This window comes from Fistularia commersonii, chromosome 1, assembly GCF_037954325.1.
Source record: "Fistularia commersonii isolate RoL2024-O1a breed Wild chromosome 1, RoL_Fcom_v1.0, whole genome shotgun sequence".
NCBI classification, from domain to species: domain Eukaryota; kingdom Metazoa; phylum Chordata; class Actinopteri; order Syngnathiformes; family Fistulariidae; genus Fistularia; species Fistularia commersonii.
Window position 1 is genome coordinate 2,572,533 of NC_141284.1, and position 18,605 is coordinate 2,591,137.

General features: G+C 43.4%; 1 protein-coding gene across 2 annotated transcripts; it reads left to right on the forward strand.

Annotated features, from left to right (window-relative positions):
* The first annotated feature begins 501 nt into the window (after window positions 1–501).
* On the forward strand, window positions 502–17,975 carry prrx1b (paired related homeobox 1b). Of its 2 annotated transcripts, XM_086144018.1 has the most exons (5): window positions 502–828; window positions 9,936–10,111; window positions 12,503–12,684; window positions 16,088–16,153; window positions 17,115–17,975. In XM_086144018.1, the coding sequence occupies exons 1-5, from the start codon at window positions 582–584 to the stop codon at window positions 17,245–17,247; spliced, it is 804 nt and encodes a 267-aa protein (XP_086000144.1). In that variant the 5' UTR covers window positions 502–581; the 3' UTR covers window positions 17,248–17,975. The 2 variants fall into 2 exon arrangements, with proteins under 2 accessions (XP_086000144.1, XP_086000155.1); XM_086144029.1 differs by lacking the exon at window positions 16,088–16,153.
* Window positions 17,976–18,605: the final 630 nt, after the last annotated feature.

Below are 18,605 nucleotides of genomic sequence, written 5' to 3' on the forward strand. Positions count from 1 at the left end.
CGGCTCCTCGCTCTCAGACGGGACGCGACCGGAGAGGGAACCGAACATCTGTCCTCCTCCTCCTCCACCTTCTCGTCATCCTCCTCCTCCTCCTCTTCTTCTCCTACTTCTCCTTCTTCCCTCTTCCTCTCCCTCGCACAAGGAAACTCTCCGGACCAAGAAACCAAGCGGGAGCGAGAACGAGTGTGTGTGTTTGTGTGTGTGTGTGTGTTTGTGTGTGTTTGTGTGTGTGCGTGTGTGCGCTACCCCCCCCCCCCCACCCCCACCCCCTCCACACACACACACACTCCTTCCTCCACACACTCGGTTGTTTCTTCTTGGATGGATCCGCCGTCTGGAGGTTTTTTACTCAGAACCCACGCAGGACAGAGCAAAGTCCGCTGAGGTGTGCAGCCCGGACCCCCCCCCCCACCCACCCACGCCCCCCCCCCAACCCCTCCACGCCCCCCACCCCCCCTTCACCCCACCACCACCACCACCACCTCCATCCGGCCGGTGAGTGTGTGTGTGTGTGGACGCGCCGCCGCCGCGCCGCTGCTGCATGAGCGGATCGACTCGGCCCGCCGTCCCGTCTCCGCGTCATGACTTCTAGCTATGCGCATGTAATGGACAGGCCCGCCCCGGCACCGGCGCGTCTGGAGAGCCCCGTCACGCCGAACCTGGACACGCTGCAGGCCAAAAAGAACTTCTCGGTGAGCCACCTGCTGGACCTGGAGGAGGCCGGGGAGATGGTGGGCACCCAGGCCGACGAGAGCGTCGGCGAGGCGGGCAGGAGCATGCTGGAGTCCCCGGGGCTGACCAGCGGGAGCGACACGACCCAGCAGGAGAGTAAGTCATGCGCATGCGTAGACCCGCCGCCTTCATCCGCATCAAAAAAACAAAAAAAAAAAAAAAAAGTGACGAGATGTTTTTTTTTTTTTTCTTTTGGTTTGATTATTTTTTTTGCGTGAAGTGAGATTTGCGGGACGATTTCATCCCTCACCCTCGTCTTCCTCACTCGGCCATTAATTCGCCATTAACTCTCTGATGTTGATGATTGACAGGAGTTCGCCCCTCCCCCTTTCCCTCAAACTTCTTCTTTTTTTTTTTTTTTTTACAATTATAATCATTCGTGTTGTTGTTGTTGTTGTTGTTATCGCGAGATTTCCGGTGCTCTCGCGCTCGCCCGAACAGCCGAACAGGCGACCGGGCCCGCCGCCTTCGCCGAACCCGAAGCCGGGCCGCGGAGCTCCGGAGGCGGCTTACGGGGCCGCGGGACGTTCCGCCGGTTCCCCCGGAGGCTCGGAGCCGAGCTGAGAGATAAATAAACGGACTCCCTCCCCTCCTTCTTCTTCCTCTCCTCCTCCTCCTCCTCCTCCTCTTCTTCTTCCCTTCTCCCTCCCCTCTGACGGGCCATTTGCTCCAGTTGACAGAAACTTTATAGGGTTTAATGGGTGTTTTTGTTATTTCTTCTCTTTTAGGAAGAGAAGAAAAAAAATGGCGCTGTGAGGGAGGGAAGAGAGAGGAAAAAAAACCTCGCGGGAAGCGACGTTAATTCACGGTTATTTAACGGGACCGGGGATCGATCGTTACATTAGGGATCAAGTGACCCACGTGACACCGGAACGGAATCGATTTATCATCCGGGTTCTTTTTCCTTTACCGGAATTAAACATAATAAAAAAAAAATGAACACCATTTTAATAATTATAACACATCCATACTGATTATGAGGTTTATAAAAATATTCCTGATTTAAAATATATCAATAAAAAAATCTAACGCGCGGAGAGATCGGTCAGACGGACTGTACCATGTTCTTGCGCTTATAGATGCAAAGAAAAACGCGTCAATCTGTTTTTAGCATTTTTATTATTATTATTATTTTGCAATTTATAATCCAGGTTGTTACAGGTCTAATCACGTGATTTTAAAAAAAAAAACAAACAAAAAGATTTAATTATTTGTCTCCACGGGATCCGGATTATCATTAGCCGCTGTGCTAATTGACTTTCACTTCACGCTGCTAATGACATCCGGGTCTCTGAGGATGAAGATGATGATGAAGAAGATGATGAAGATGAGGAAGGTCACTTATGATTTTTAACTCTCCTCCCTCTGCGAAGGCGGACTCTTCATCGTCTTCATCTTCACCTGCGGAGGAGAAGAAAATCGCCTTTTTATTTTCTTTGGAAGCGAATTTACCTTTAAGTTCAAAATATTAACTTTTTTAACTACAGAGGAGATTTTCTTTAAGTTAGAGGTCTTCCCCCCCTCCATTTATTTATCATTTTGATAAATTCTCTTTTCTTCTCCGCCAAAAGACGACGAGTAACACCCGCAGAATTATAAAAAAAAAAATAGATAAAAAACCGCATCATTTGCTATTTGAAAGACAATGATTAAATTGACTATTTGTAATCACGCGATTTAAGAATTCCGTTTCAGGCTTACTTTTTTGCGTCGATCCCAGGAAACGCTGGCCGGACACAACACAAGTTAAAACGAAAAATAAAATGAAATAAATAAAAACTCGAAAATAAGCAGAATAATGTCACAAGACGTTTGACGAGGATATTCTACCCTTAAAGGTTTTTTTTTTTAATTCGTTCATTTCACAGATATAAATGCAAAAAAATCAGACGATGTGAAAGTAAAATATAACGCTGATATACTGTAATACTACTGCTATACAGCGCAATATTGATATTAATAGAAAGCCGAAAAACGGTGTAATAATCAATAAAACACCGACTTGAAATCGATGGGTTTCAGTGGAAATAATAGAAAATACGTAAAATAGAATGAAAATTAAGCTCTCTGTTTAGATAAACAGTGATAACTCGAATCTATCGGGCTTTTCCGGAGAAAAGGAAAAAAAAACGAGCTTACAACCGGTAACGTTCGGAGCTCGGAAAGAATCGATTCCGTTAAACAACAAATCAATCGGTAACTGAATCGGTAATATTAATAATAAAAAAAAAAAAAGTGGATCTATTTTTCTCGGCGGAATAACACCTATCCCCTGCCAGCCGTTAAAACCTCCGTTAAGTGTGTGTGTGTGTGTGTGTGTGTGTGTGTGTGTGTGTGTGTGTGTGTGTGTGTGTGTGTGTGTGTGTGTGTGTGTTGCGCACCGGGGCGTCCCGCGGCCGCTGGCCCGGCCCGAGGAGGAGCCGAACGGGGGAGAAGGTTGCAGGAGAAGTCGGGTGGTGTTTGGATCTCCGCTTCGGTTCCGAGACGAAAAAACAAAACAAAAAAACTTCTTTTTTTTTCTTTTTCCTTTTTGTTTATTTTTCTTGATAGAAAAAGAGGCGCGTGAGCCGGAAACGAGCCGCACGTGGAAGGGAGGACTTTCAAATTAAAATATAATTTGCGGAAGTGAGGTCATTAATCTGACAGCTGACATTGATTTATGTCGTTTTGTTGTTTTTATTTTCTATTTTCAAAATGTGACAAAAAATAAATAAAAGTCAAAATGACACATCGCATCCGGATGAAAGCAGCTCGCGCGCACATTTCTAAATCCCCGTCTTTTTTTTTTTTTTTTTTTAAAAGCATTTCTTTATTTTACGTTTGAATCAGATTATATTACAAAAAAAGAACAATAATTTTTATTTACACCAGGGAAAGATTTGAATCCCATCTGAATGCAGTCCAACTGTATTTTGGAGGGTTTTATTTCTAAATAAGGAAAATGTTTTTACAGGAAGAGAAAAAAAAAAAGACAAAATAAAAGTCAAAAGTCTGCTTTTTTTTTTTCTTTAAACATTAAATTTAATGTATGTTTATTTTTGCAGGCCTTTTTTTTAAATATAGTTTATAAATCCGTCAGGACGTCGGGGGCTTAATCCACAGATTCAATTCATACTGGTTTTAATTGACTTCAATCAAAATATATATTTCTCAAATTGTATTATCGACGTAGTAAATGTATATTAGATTTTAAATAGACGTGACTGTATTAGAAGGAATGCAAATCAGATGTAAATCCTTAAGACAATCAGGATTTGGAAGAGTGTATGTTTTGCTTTTTAAAGAAAAGAGAGATTTCTGCTGAAATGTTATAGGAAAAGAAAAATAAATAAGAAGCTTCCCGCCGGCAGGAAGCTGGTTGCGCTGAGCTTCAAAATAAAATCAGCGTCTCCAGGCCGACATCGCAGGTCCGGATGGTCAGATTTCTCTCTCTTTTTTTTTTTCTTTTAAGCCCGTCCTCCCTTCCTTACATCTATTTTTCTTTTAATTCAAACCAGCATCGCCGAAGCGGCTCTTTCATAAAACAGAACCTGCAACCGATCTTATCGCCGACGGTGCCTCTGTATTCGCCGGAGGGAACAACGGATTAATCCCAGAAACAGTCCGATTGCGTCTACCGATCGATAATCAATACAATTTGGACTTCCCTGTCGTTTCTGGAGCGAAATCGGGAAATCGGGAAAACACATCCGCGCTTTTCAATTTAATTCGACGGACGTCGAATAAATAGCGTTCCGTGCGCACGGGAAATGAAAGGAGACGTTTCCATGGAAACCCTGGTTCTGTGTGAGGAGGAACCTCGGGGGGAAACCTGGTCCTGCGGCGCCGGCTGGACGCTACCTTCGCCCGGGCAGGGGGGGGTCAAAGGTCAAAGACATTGATATGCAGGGAAAGGAAAAGGAGAACCTGAAACCCGACGCTCGTCCGTCGGCCTGCCGGAAACCACTTCCTGTTTCAGAACAAGCCGGGTAATTAAAAGCCGATCGGTCTATTGATTATCCATCGGATTTAACGTTGATGCCGTTAAAATCGAGGTTGAATAAGACCCGGCATGTCAAACCTCTTGACCTTTTCTCTTTAACCCCCTCCCACCACCACCAACCTCTCAAACCCCCGATGAAAAAAACCAGGCCTTATCGGTGGAAAAGATTCTCCTTCTCGTTTTGTTTGCTGGTGAAGCTGGAGAAGGAGGAGGAGGAGGTGGAACCTCGGGAACATCTGGAGCCCAAATGGTTCTGAAGGCGATTGAACTGCCGAGAACCCTTCTGCTCTCTCGCTCTTTCTCCTCATTCTCTCTCCCTTCTTTTTTTTTTTTTTTTTTTTTTTTTTGTTGCTGAAATATTTAAAAGGTTCTTCAAAGGGGGAATCAAATCCGCCCGATTTGCTCCGGAGGCGATGAGGAGCTCGGTTCTTCATCCCGAGATGAGAACTCCGTCTTGGAGGATGAAGACTTTGGCCTCCTCGTCCTCGCCGTTTCGCTCCAATAGTTATAATAACGATAATCAAAAACAAGGATATTTTTGTCTGCGGTGGTAAAAGCTGCAGGCTTTTAAAACAACCTCAGAATTTAAAAAAAATAACATTATATGTTATATGTGAGAATATATATATATTTTTTAAATTATTATAATTTTTTTTTTTTTATGGAAGAGCAGAAATCGCCGAAAGAGCGGGTTAAAATTTAATCAATAGGGAATTTTATTCTGAAAGTGAATGAAAATGTTCTCAGCAAGAAACAGAAAAGTTTGAAACCTTATTGAAAATGTGATTGAAAAGAGCAACAGCTTAAAAAAAATACTTATTTCGCATTCATTATATCATATCTTTTATTATTTTATTATATTTTGAAAGATAACTAAAGCTCATTAACTTCAACTTCAAATGAAAATGTGCCACGAAAGGAAACACAATTGATCAAAATAGCTCGGAGTTTGTTTCTTCCTGGATAATCCAATAATCCGATCATTTCCTCCTCCTCATCCCTCGGCCTTCGTCGTCTGATCTTTACTCTTTTATATAAAAAATCAAAATCGCCCGCAAAGTGATTCCAGGAGGAAGTTTTAATGCCCTCCGCCCTTTTTTTTTTGTTACAGTGGAGAAATATGAATTGACTATTTTATTTTATTTCCTAAGAAAGTGTTTCCTTACAAATAATGGTTTTAAAGGAAACGGGATTAAAAAAAATGTTGAATTACATCATTTATTGCTGCAATCGATCCGAAAATCAGGCGTTTACTGTTATTTCTATTTCTACTGAAGTTGCTTTCAGTTCTCGTGGAGTCCCGCCGATCAGTAATCAATAGAGGAACTGATCAGAGCTTCTCCATATCCGGGATTTTTTTATTTTGACGGGGTTCCACGTCTGCTTCTCAGATGTCCTGCTGGATGAGGCCAGAGGACTTTGATTGATTTTTATTGATTTGTGTTGCTGCTGGTCGTTTGTTTGTTTGATTGATTGATCGATTGATTGAATGCATAGCGGAACCAGTGCAAAAAGGCCGTCTGTGTGCGACGGTCACATGGTCGCGTGATTGACAGGCGCTGAAGTGTGTTGGTGTGTGAAAGCGGGCCGAGTCACGGCAGGGAAACCGATCAATCACCCGGCAAAATATGAGATCAGTTCTGGTTATCAATACACCCTATTGACCCAGTTTCCGATTGGGAAATTCTTTCAATGATGATGATTTGTTTTTAAAAACTTTTTAATATGATTATTTGTACGAATGGAGTTGCTGCATTTTGTATGAATATAATTTGAGTAATCGATTTAAATTATGTTATATCCAATTAGTATTTAATCAATTCAAATATATTTAAATTAAATGTTTGTATTTAATTATATTTTTTACACACACACATGACATATATATATATTTATTTATTTTTAATTTTTTTTTTTTTTGGTTACGTAACCATGTTCTAGATGCAAGGTTTGTGGAACCTGCAGGGAACTCCATAGCTTCTCTGGATTAGGTTGACCATTAACTAACGACCCACCCATTAACTGAGGACGTGTTGAGGTTGGTGAAGTTACAGGATCCCTGCGGGAACTTCAGGATGGTCCTCCATCCATCTGGGACCCTGGAGTTCCTCTCTGGTATGTGGTCCAGGAACTGTTCTGGTCCTTTTGACCAAAACTTGGGAACAAAGTGGAGGAAGCAAAAAAAAAAAAAAAAAACCCAAACAAAATCGCGTAATTGTTCCCGAGGAACCCTTTGAAAGATCAAGATCACTGATGTTGTCATGATTATGTGATTCTGCTCCACCAGAGAAGAAGATCTCTGCCTGGAGATTGGGTGTTCCGGGACCTCTGGAGAACCCATGTTTCCAAACATACTTGCAGAACCTTTGTGCTCCGAGGAACCGGGACATTATCGTTCTTTTCGGACCGACTCAGTTCAGGGTCAAGGATCCCCCAAGTCTTGAGCGTTTTGCAAGAACATCCAGGGTTCTTCAGCATCAGGAGAGACTCCTTGATTTGAATCGGAGTTGGAGGTTCTGGCAGCTTCTAGAGAACCGTGCGAGAACGTTTTCCAGTGTTTGTGAAAAGGAATCTCACTGAGAACCAGAGGTTCATTGGGTTCTAAAACCCCCCCCAACTGTTCGAGCACCTTCTTCCTGGATCTGGCTCCGCCCCTTGATTTTTCGTTTTTTTTTTGTTGTCGTTCCCGAATGCATTCTGGCCGCAGGTGTTTGTGGTTTAATCGGAACGTGGAGGAGAAGGAGAGGAAGAGCCAGGTTTTACTTTGAAAGCCCCTGCCAGGAAGCGGCGGTTCTGTTTGTTTGGTTCCTCGCCGGCGTCTCCGTCCAAGACCCTGATTTGTTTCTGGTGCCGAGTCAGGGTTCCTCCGGGGAACCGTGACTTCATCGTGAACAGCTGAAGGGTTGGAGGGTCTTCAGCGGGTCTTCGGTGTCACTGAACAGAAATGTACGAAAGAACCCGGAGCTTTATCGGTGTAATACCAGTTTCGGCCACAAGGGGCGTCGTTCCTGGATGCGTGTCAGAGGCAAGAACATTTTGAGTTTTTTGTTGTTTTTTTTTAAGCTGCGACGCTGGATCTTAAAGGTCGGAATACTTCGGCGAATATTTACTCGCGACTTTTTCTTGAGTTGAAAAAGAAAGGAGGCGGATGAGCGGGTGTTTGTTGGTGTAATTCCGGTTTTGGCCACCGGGGGACAGGCCAGACGCGTCAGACGGCCAAACTTTTATGCTATAAATCTATGAAAAAATTACGTTAGTTTAAAATGGATAACATTTTTAATTCAATTTGTTTAATTTTGCAAATTTTGGTGTTTATTTATCTATTACACACACACATACACACAGATATATATATATACATATGTATGTATAATGAATAAATAAACACTTAGTATCTATATATCAATTTACGTTCATGAATCTATTTATTTCTTTTCCAGATATACATTTTTGAGGTTCATTTTATTTCTGGATTTTTTGGCTTGTGTTTCGAAATATTATCGGATTTTTTTTTTTTTTGTTGGGGGGGGGGCTAAAAATTCTAATTGAATTTTATTAATCATGAGGAAGAAAGAACCTGATTTTACAGGGAAATGCAAAAAAAAAAAGGGGAGATGAGAAAAAGTTGTATTTTGGTGTTCCAGGTTTTTGCCCGATCTTTTTTTTTTTCCTTCTCCAACTTAAAGACGTTTATTTGAAATAAATCCAAGGGGATTAAATCAAAATAATAATTTAGACAGGAAGAAGGGATCCAATTCTTTGGAAACTTTTTTTTTGGGTTCTGAAACCTGAAGCGACGGCGTCTGTTCTTCCCCCTCCATATTTTCCACCTCCCGGTGGTGACGGAGGGAAAGAAGCGTCTCGAGATCATCTGCTCCGCAAACCCGGCTTTTTCTCACGAAAGCTGACGTGAGAAGCGGGGAAAGAAAAAGGAAAAAAAAAAACCTGCGTGACAGATTTTTGTTTTTTTCTTTTTTTCCCCTCCTCGTCCGGTTCTCACGAAAGCGGCGCTGCAACAGCACGCCGCCGCCGCCGTCGCCGCCATTGCCGCCGCGCTGCCTAAAGCTGGCCGTCGTTCAGGAGGTGAACTCAGCCGCGGAGCGGGATGCTACTTGTTGTGCGGTTCTGGTTTGCGTTAGACGTAATTACCCGTCTGGCGGGACGTTGTGTATTTACGGCGGCTCCTCCGGGGTTTTAATCCGCCGTTGCATCACTTTTTCTTCTTCTTCTGTAGCCCTGGACGGCGAGGGCGTCCCGGAGGCCAGCTGCGGGTTATTAATGATGATAATAGATTTACATGCAGGGATTAAGGACCCCCAGGGGCCTCCAACCGTCGCCTCCAATTAAAATCACACAAATAAATCAGCGTGTCGTCGGCGAAAGGGAGGATGTTTCAGCCGGGGTGTGATTTAAAGGTTTGTCTAACGCGTCTCTGATCCGAAGCGTAAACAGAATAAAATTCGGAACTCCGGTCGTCACAATCTGCCGTCTCTTCTTTCTACATTTGCCGTTTTTTTTTTTTTTTTTTTTTTTTACCGTCTCCGATCAGTTTTGTTTGGATCCGGTTTTGTTGATTTTCAAGTCGCCTTTTGCCAAAGACAATGAAAGGTAACATTACAATTAATTAAGCACAAATTAATACAATTGATAGATATGTAGATAGTGTCTTGGATTAAAAAGAAAATAAAAATATTACATGTATTCTTCATTGTAGATTTTCAGCAGGATGAAGAATTTAAATAAATGTAAATAAAAAAAAAAGTTGCGCTAAAGGTTCTGCTGCTCAGAGAGGGAGTCCAATATTTTGGAAAAAGAAAAAAAAAAAAAATCAGTGCGCACTTTCCATCCTGAGAGGCTTCTGTTTTGAAAATCCTTTTGTTGCTTTCTTTATTATTAGATAATTTAGAGTTTCCTCATCCAGGAAAACTCCTGGCCAATGAGAAGCTGATATGAAAGACATGCTTTCGTGGGAAACACACACACACACACACACACGCACACGGCAGATGAAACTCTCTGGCATCAGTTGCTGAATTGTTTGTAATTTAACTGTAATTCACGTGGAACTAATTGTTTGTAGTTTATTTGTTTTTGGAAGAAACATCTGGGTGCTTTCCAGGTGTTTGCAGGGAATATCCAGCTCGACTCGGGCGCAAACCCAACGGCGTCCAGACGTCTGATCTATCCTCTCCTCCTCCTCCTCTTTTCCACCTTCCTCCAGATGAACAGATGAACACGGAGGAGAAGAAGAAGAGGAAGCAGCGTCGGAACCGGACCACCTTCAACAGCAGCCAGCTGCAGGCGCTGGAGCGGGTCTTCGAGAGGACGCACTACCCCGACGCCTTCGTCCGGGAGGACCTGGCCCGTCGGGTCAACCTGACCGAAGCCCGAGTCCAGGTACCGAGACGCTTTTGGAAAAAAAAACAAAAAACTGATCGATTGGAGATCCGGTCAAACATTTCCACCAATCAGAAGATGGGGTTCAAGCGGGAGGTCTGCTCCCTCCACCTTCCAGCACCGGCGTCATGTGTTAGCCGTTAGCCTCCAGCTGATTCCTATCAGTCCATTAGCTTGTTTACGTTCCATATTAGCTGATAAGACACGTCCGATCTTTTATCTCGCCGGATCTTCCTCATTAACGCCCTCCCCGATTCCCCCTCCTCAGCCGGTGGCGGCCGCCGTGGCTCGACGCCCAGGTGGCCGTAATGACGTCTCATTTCCTGCAGATGTGGCGATAAAGCGAGCGCTGCGGCGCCGGGGGGCGGGAGAGGCTCGCCATTGGCTGAGCCGAGGCCATGTGACACTGTGTCGTGTGACGGAGAGGTTTTTGTAATTCATTTTTTTGAAAATTCAATATGATCAAAATCTCAGGAAATAAATTCCCGCAACTTTATTTTGAGTCACATAATTTAAATAGTTGATCGTTCTTTTTTTTCTCTGTCATTTATTTATTTCTCTTGGACTCGATAGACAGATAGATAGAATTAAGGCAGATTATAAGGAAAATAAAAATAGAAGCTACTGATGAAGACGCTGTATAGCTTAAAGAAAATAAATATAAAATTATAATACATATATATAAAAAATACAAATGTAATATTATAATGAAAATTATTATAAAAATTATACTCAAGCCTATCATTAAAATTAAACTTATTCAGTTCAATTTTTTTTTAACAACCCGCAGGTTCTTTTGTTGTTTCTTGATGTTTTATTTGTTTAATTTTAATTAGCCCCATCTTGTTAGCACATTGATTAGCATCTTCAAAGCGTCCTGCCTGTGGACAACACACACACACACACACACACACACGCCCTTACTAGCTGATTTTTAAGGTGATGTGCTACTTTTTAAAGAAAGCTAACCCTGTTGCTGTTTTTCAATGCACTATCATGTGCTTGATTTTAGCATAGCAAGCTAATTGTCTGCTAACTGCAATATAAAGATGCCTGTCGTGAACAGACGAGTCAATTCCTCAAAACCCCGACAGAATCCAGGTGGTTCTGATTTACGAATCAAAATAACGTCCACATTCATCCGCGTAGTCGCAGACAATCGGACCCGAAAACAAGTTTCGCGGCTTATTCAACGCCAGCCGGCCCATAATTCCACCGCCTTCCTGGAGATTCCTATTTCTTTTCTTCTTTATTTTGTCGCAGGTGTTGATTTCCATGCGATTCTCCGCTCGTAAGACCCGAGCGTGAAGAAGTAGATTGTAAGGGAATTTTTTCCCCTTTACATTAAAAAGGAAACCCTTAATGCCTCCATTGTTTCCCGGGGCTTCGGCCGCACATTTTAACAATCACATGAATTATGCATCTCGCACACGGCAGCGCCCGCCCCCCCTCCCCCCCCCAATCCCGGCCTCGCGGCGACTTGTCAGTCCGCCTCGCCTCGCAGAGCCAGCGGAGGGACTATTTGTTCCGAGCGGGGAGGAAATGGCGAAGGGTTGGAGGGAGAAGAAGCGGCACATCTGTGATTAATGTGCAGCACAAAGCCTTTGATAAAACGCTCTTTCGGGGCTTCATTCCTGAGGCCGTGCGTCAGCCCCCGCCCGCCGCCTCTAATAATGGATATGATTTCAGAGCGGGAGACCAACTAACCCCCCCCCCCTCGCCGCCGCCGCCCCCCCCCCCCCTTCCTCCGAGACTCATCATCACCGTCGACATGGTCGTGCGGGGAGGGGCGAGGGCGGGACCGGCGGGGAACCAGCGATGAAGGACGAGCGTTTGTTTTTTGTTTTTTTTTTTGATGAAAAGAAGTGAATCGTCTGCATAGAAACGCATTCCATCCTTTTTTTTTGGGGGGGGGGGGGGCGTCACAGTTTTTACACGACGAGCTCTCGACGCTTCAGCGATAAAAAGCGATTGTTTCCTGTCTTCATCTTGGATTGGACTTTTTTTTTTTTTTTGCGTATTTTTTTGGTTTTATGAGTGTCTTCATCCATCAGCGATGTTTGGGTTTCTAGCGCCAAAAAGAGGTTTCAAGCTACATCCTGACGTGGAACTACTTTCCAGAGCCGCTCTTTTGTTTCGCTCACTTTTGAAAAATAACATCCTAAATATGGAGTACGACGTGTTTTAGCGTGATAACGATAGCATTTCCTGGACTTCCATTTTCCTGAACGTTTAGTTTCTTTCAGTCGGTTTTCCATCAAATGAAGAGAATTAGCAATGCCACGTCCTCGTATGAGGACACGGAAAGTAATCCCGTGACGGAGGCTTTTTTTTTTTTTTTTGGCTCGACGAAGAGAAGAACCGTCCTCTAACTGCCGCTTCGTCTTCCAGGTTTGGTTTCAGAACCGGAGGGCCAAGTTCCGCAGGAATGAACGCGCCATGCTGGCCAGCAAGAACGCCTCGCTCCTCAAGTCGTACTCCGGAGACGTGACGGCCGTGGAGCAGCCCATCGTACCGCGGCCGGCGCCGCGTCCCAACGACTACCTGTCCTGGGGCAGCGCCGCCCCTTACAGGTAAAACCCAACTCTCGTTCGGTGGGAATGACGGGGGCGGATCAGAACAAAAAAAAAAAACAAAAACAGATGATTTATTTTTGAAACGGCACCCGGTTCTGTCAAGTGTCCTCGGATGCGGATCCGAAAAGCGCAACGTCCTCGGGTCAATAGCCGCACATCACACACACACACACACACACACACATTTGAGATGTTTGACTTCGGCGGCGGCGGCTTAATTCCTGCAACAACAACTTACACAGCCTGTCTTCGCCCCGAAATATTGACGATGTGGGGACTTTGTGAGAGACTGGAGTCCACACATTATCACTGTGTAAACACACCAAGGTTCTCCAAACACTAAGAAACCCTGGTGCGCGCACACACGCACACACACACACACACACACACACACACACACACACTCGAGAAGATTGACTTAATTGACTTAATTCCTGCAACAACATCTTGCACACCCGATTCTCCTCTGAAATACTGACGTTGCCTGGACTTGGTGAAGGCTGGAGTCCCCGCGGCGTCACTATGAAAACACACACACACACACACACACACACTCACAGAGCCGGCTCATACTCGCCGGCCGCTCTGTTATTGTTTCATTTCCTCTCCGTCCACCTGAACATACTCTTCGTTCCTTCCCTTCATCTCCTCTGATCCGCATCAAACCCGCTCGCCGCCGCTCAGCGGGCGCCGTCCTTCAGGCCAAACTGTATTCCAGAAGGGAAAACAACACGCCGGCGGCGGCTCTGAGGGACGGCGTTCCGACCGACGACCCTTTCTGACGCTCTGGGTTCTGTCGGCCGAGTGGCCGCAATATAAGGAACACCTTTATTTTAATAAATCAATCACAACGTTCATTGATTAGCGTCAAAAATGAACAAATAATCAATCCATTTTTCTGAATTTCGTGTACGTGTAAATATCTGCGGTGTCCTTGAGTGTTGGCGCTTGAAATAAAATCTATTATTAGGATTATTTTCAAAGAGAAGTAAGCAGAAAATTGCTAAATGTTTTTTTTTTTGTTTGTAACCCCTCAGCAATCAGATCTTTTTGCTGCTGTTTTTAATTTACTTCAGTTTTCTTGCAGAACTAGTTATAAACGTGGTAATAATTCAAAAAACATCAGTTTGATAGGAAAAATAAGTCAGCAAAAAAAATACATAACTGAGAAAACAAGATTTCTCTCTCTTTTTTTTTTTTTTTTTAAAAAGCAGGCACTTTAAATATTATCATAAAACCAAATAGTTCCAATATATATTCTAAAATTATGATGTCAAGTTATTTATTTCAAATATTGTCTCAATGATATAAAAATCTTTTTTGAAAAAGATGATTTTTAAAATTGTCACAAAATTGTTATAGATTGTAATTAAATTGTAATAAAACCACCAGAAAGATATGTGTATAAATATATTTCCTGCTCTTAGGTTCAGGTCTCAGAATCCTCTTAAAGTTTTATGGACCGCAACCAGAACCTGGAGAGTCCGGTTCCCCGAGGCAGAACACAAACATCTCAACCGAGCCGCCTCGGAGGGGAGGGAGAGTAATAACAGAGTAATAACAGAACCCTTGTGCTGTTTTAAAAAAAAACATAATTATAAAATAAAGCAAAACCCTTAAAAAATAATTTATTGCTTAAATGCAAAAAAAAAAAAAAAAAGGAATAACAATGATGTTTTTAGATTAGAAACTTTATTGATTCCTTTGTCACAGCAGCGGAACGGTTAGAATGTCAAAAAAAAAAGAGAAATAAATATGAATATAAATAGAAAGACAGAAGATAGGAAGATAAAAAAATTCACGGAAAAATAAACACCAGAGATTTTTTTTTTTTTTTTTTTTAGTTTTTATTTTTAACCGGATTCACATCTTCTCGGCTCTTTAACGTCCCGCTTTATTTTGAAAGCGTTCCATTATTCCAGCTTCTCCACGCTGGTCTGAAACCCCGGTGCCGCGGGTTTGTTTTGCCCAAGCCGGTTTTAAACACCCTCAAACGCACCGTGTTTTCCTTATAAAGAACCCAGGTACCGGCGTCCGGGGCCGCCGTCCCCTGCCGGGGTGGGCGGCTGAGTTTTTTTGGGGGGGGTTCTGGCTCGGTTTCTGGTTTCGCGCTTCCCAGAAGTGGGATTCTGGCGAGGCGGGATGATTGAGGTCCCAGCGGGGCGGCGGAGGGGGGAAGCCAGATGACGGGGAACCGGTCGGATTCTGCGTCCGACCCTGAGAAACGGCCGCCATCTTTACGGCGTCCGGGAGAAACCATCGGATGGAAGATGTGGGGGGGGTTAAATATGTCATTGGAAGTCAAAGTCAGCTTCACTGTCGATCCCACCTGAAATGAACGAAATAATAATAATAATAATAAGAGTGCGCTGTTACATTAAGCATTAAACAATTAGGTATGAAGTAAAAAGTGCACGCAGATGAAAACCGATATTTGACGACGGCATGACAGAGCAGCAGCAAAGGTTTTTGTTTTTGTTTTTTTGTACAGTTTTGTGCAAATTACAGTTAGTAGTAGCATAATGTATGGTGCAATAGCAGCATATATAATGATTATAAAAATACGTAAAATAATATAATATATGCTTTATTGAGCTCCAAAGGGAAAATTCTTTGGTCACATCAGCGCAAAAATGACAGTATCAGTAAATATGAGAATAATTATTTTTATTTACATTATATACATTATTATAAATACATATAAGAGAGACAACTAAAAGATAGCAAAAGACATCCACAAATAAATACAGCAGAATGGAAAAAAAAGAAGACAAGGATAAGAACAGAATCAGTGTCGATAACACGGACAAAAATAAAAATGGAGGAGTGACCTCATGAGTTTTTACATACATTTCGAATGTGTTGTTATGACAACAGCCACCGATGTTTACAATGTGAAATAAACCCGCCGTCCTCATATGAGGACATATGAGATATATGTAAAAAAAAAATTAAAAAAACCCTGATTTCCATCCTACATAGTGTCACGGCGTCTTTATCGTCCCCGGATGAGGACGTCGTATCCCGCCGGTTCTCACTTTATTTACCTTAGCGGTTTATTATGATAGCAGGAGCAAAACATGCAAAGCTCCCTCCTCCTTTTTCCTCCATCCTCCCCTCCGCCGGTGACGTTTGTCTTCGCCGCGTCTGTAACCACCCGGGATAATTATGTTGAAAGACGGAGGGGCGATAATGTGAAAACAAACCGTTGCTAAATCCGCCGTCGACCCACTCGACCCCCCGACCCCGACCCCAGATCGGCAGGCGGGAGGGGTAGAAGCGTCCCAACTTGTGTCTCCGAGGGGTTTTTATTGGTTGTTTGTGTGTTTGTTGTTTGTTGTTGGGTGTTGAGGAGTGATGCTAACGTGGTGCTAACACTTGACTGTATATTATTCTGAAGCTGGTACCCGATGCCGGAGGGGGCGCCAGTGCGGGTGCCACAGAAAATGCTGCCCTCGGAGAACAAGTACGCTTTCACTTTTACTTCTTTACTTTCTGATGATTTTGTTTCCCCGTCTTGTGAAAATGTTCTTGTCTGCAAGCCGATCCGTTCGAGATCCTTCCGGTCTGTTCAACCCGCGAGGGGTTGAATAGTGCACAGAAATACTGCCGGGAATTGGTTTTGTTTTTTTTTTGGATTTTTTTTTGGAAATTTATTTTTTTTTTGGGGTGAGGGGGCGGGGTTTAAGCGTGGGAGGCTGTCAGCTGTCTATCATCCAACCCCTCGCTCTCATTTATGGACAATTTAGTCTTCGATGAACCTGCGTACTGTTTTAGGACTGCGGAACATGGAGAACCCACACCTTGCATGAAAAAAAACAAAAAAAAAACAGACAGATCAGAGAATGGCTAAGATGCTAATGCTAGCTCAGGGCTAATTGCACCAAAAAGTAAACACTTACATCTTGTCCCTTTCCATGATTGCTAACTGCTACGTTAGCATTTTCAGGGTGTCCCGACTGCTGGATGACCCCCCCCCCCCCCCACACACACACACACATACACATCCACACACTGTCTTTAGCTTTAGCGCAGCAGGCTAACCCTGTGCTAGCTCTGAGCCACCGGAGCAGGTTCTCCTGCAGAAGCTGTCAAAGTTAATAAACACAAAAACAATTATGTAATGTTTCAATCAAAAATCAATTTTATCAGGATCAAAACCGGACTGAATATTATCGCTTCTGAGCTGTAAATGAACTAACAGTTATATATAATATTGATTAATTTTGATATATATTTATTGTTTGGACATCATTGATCATCCATAAATCCGTGGAGGTTTTTCTTTTTTTTTTTTTTTTTTTTGCTCATTTAATTATTTTCTGTAATTTCTGGTCCTTTTGTTGGTGTTTCCACGCCAGCTGACCATCTCCTCCTCCTCTCCTTCTCCCCCCCCCCCCCCCCTCCTCTTCCTCCTCCCGCCGCAGCGCCATGGCAACCTACCCCCCCACCTGCTCCAACACCAACGCGTCGCAGGGGATGAACATGGCCAACAGCATCGCCAACCTGCGGCTCAAAGCCAAGGAGTACAGCTTGAACCAGGTGCCCACGGTCAACTGAGGCCGACCGACCCCGGATGCCCCCGTCCCTCCCTCCTCGTCGGGACCCCCGCCCCCCTGCACCGCCCCGCCCGGACCCCCCGCCCGGAGACGGACGCCATCTTTAAGGACGAGCATCATCTCAGCCTGGATCCGTTTCCTTATTTTTTTCTCTGGATGGGGGGAAAAAAAAAAGAGAAAAAAAAAAAAAAAAAAGACCAAAAAATATTTTTTTCCTTTTCGTGACTGAACCGGAGGAAGACTTGCTCACATTTTCAACTTTTTACCCTTTTTTTATTTTTTTCAGTCCAAGACGGACCCCAAGCTCATTTATGGACCAAATGGAATTTCTTCTATTTTTTTTTTTTTTTTTTTGTTGTTGTTGGCTGGTGTTGGATTTAAATACATCCATAAATGAAAAAAAGGATAAATCTATTTTTTCTCTTTTTTAAAAAAAACAAAACAAAACGAACAGACTTCCTCTTCATCCATGTATTTTTTTTTTATAAATAAGTTTGTTTTTCCAACTACGTGCCATTATTATACCACTGACTGACGAGCCCCAGGCCTTTTCTCTCCATGTACTAAATAGTCCAGTACTATTTACTAATAGTCCAGCAGTACACTCTCTCTTTTTTTCTCCTTATAATAACCTTTTATTTGTAACAGAATTTAAAAAAAAAAAAAACAATCAAACAAACTTGTATATTAAATAAAAACGCATTTTGAAGCAAAGAGTGTGAAGTTGTAGCGGCGGTATTTCTGAAATGTCCTCGGACGAACCCCCCGGCGGATGAATTACACTTCATTTACTGTGAGGGATAAGTAGCTTTTACGGTCTTTTTTGAGGTGGGGGTCTGGGTTCTGGGGTCGGGGTTGGGGGTGGGGGGGGTAGAAACCTGATCCTGGACCCGGACCCGGTGCGGAGGAACCATAAAAGCAAAGATTTACAAGCCGAGAACAGAAAGAGGAGGAAAAGAAAACCTCAAGCTGTTTCTACTTTGCCTTTTGTTGTTTTTTTTTTTTTTTTTTTTCTGGGTGTTTTTAATCTCCTGATTGTCGAAAAACTGAACTTTCCATCTTTAGGAAAATAATTTACGAGGCGGGAAATCCTCACCTTTCAAAAGAAGCCCCCCTATCCAACCCTGCAGGCCCCCCCCCCCCCCTTCCTCTGGCTCTTGGCGGCCCCTAATAACCTTCCACCGTCAGTGGACACATGCCGGCACATGTGGCTGAAGCCGGCAGGGGGGTGGAGATGAGGATGGAGGCGGTGGAGGTGGGGGTCTGTCTGTTGCATCACGTCGGAATGCAAAGAACTGTGGTGGTGTTGGGGTTCTAGTATTCAAAGATTCTGAACACAGAATGGGTTCATTTTTTACG

Coding starts and splice junctions, on each gene's coding strand:
- prrx1b (XM_086144018.1), top strand. CDS start 582: ATGACTTCTAGCTATGCGCATGTAATGGACAGGCCCGCCCCGGCACCG. Junction 829..9,935: donor CGACACGACCCAGCAGGAGA/GTAAGTCATGCG, acceptor ACCTTCCTCCAG/ATGAACAGATGAACACGGAG. Junction 12,685..16,087: donor GGCAGCGCCGCCCCTTACAG/GTAAAACCCAAC, acceptor ATTATTCTGAAG/CTGGTACCCGATGCCGGAGG.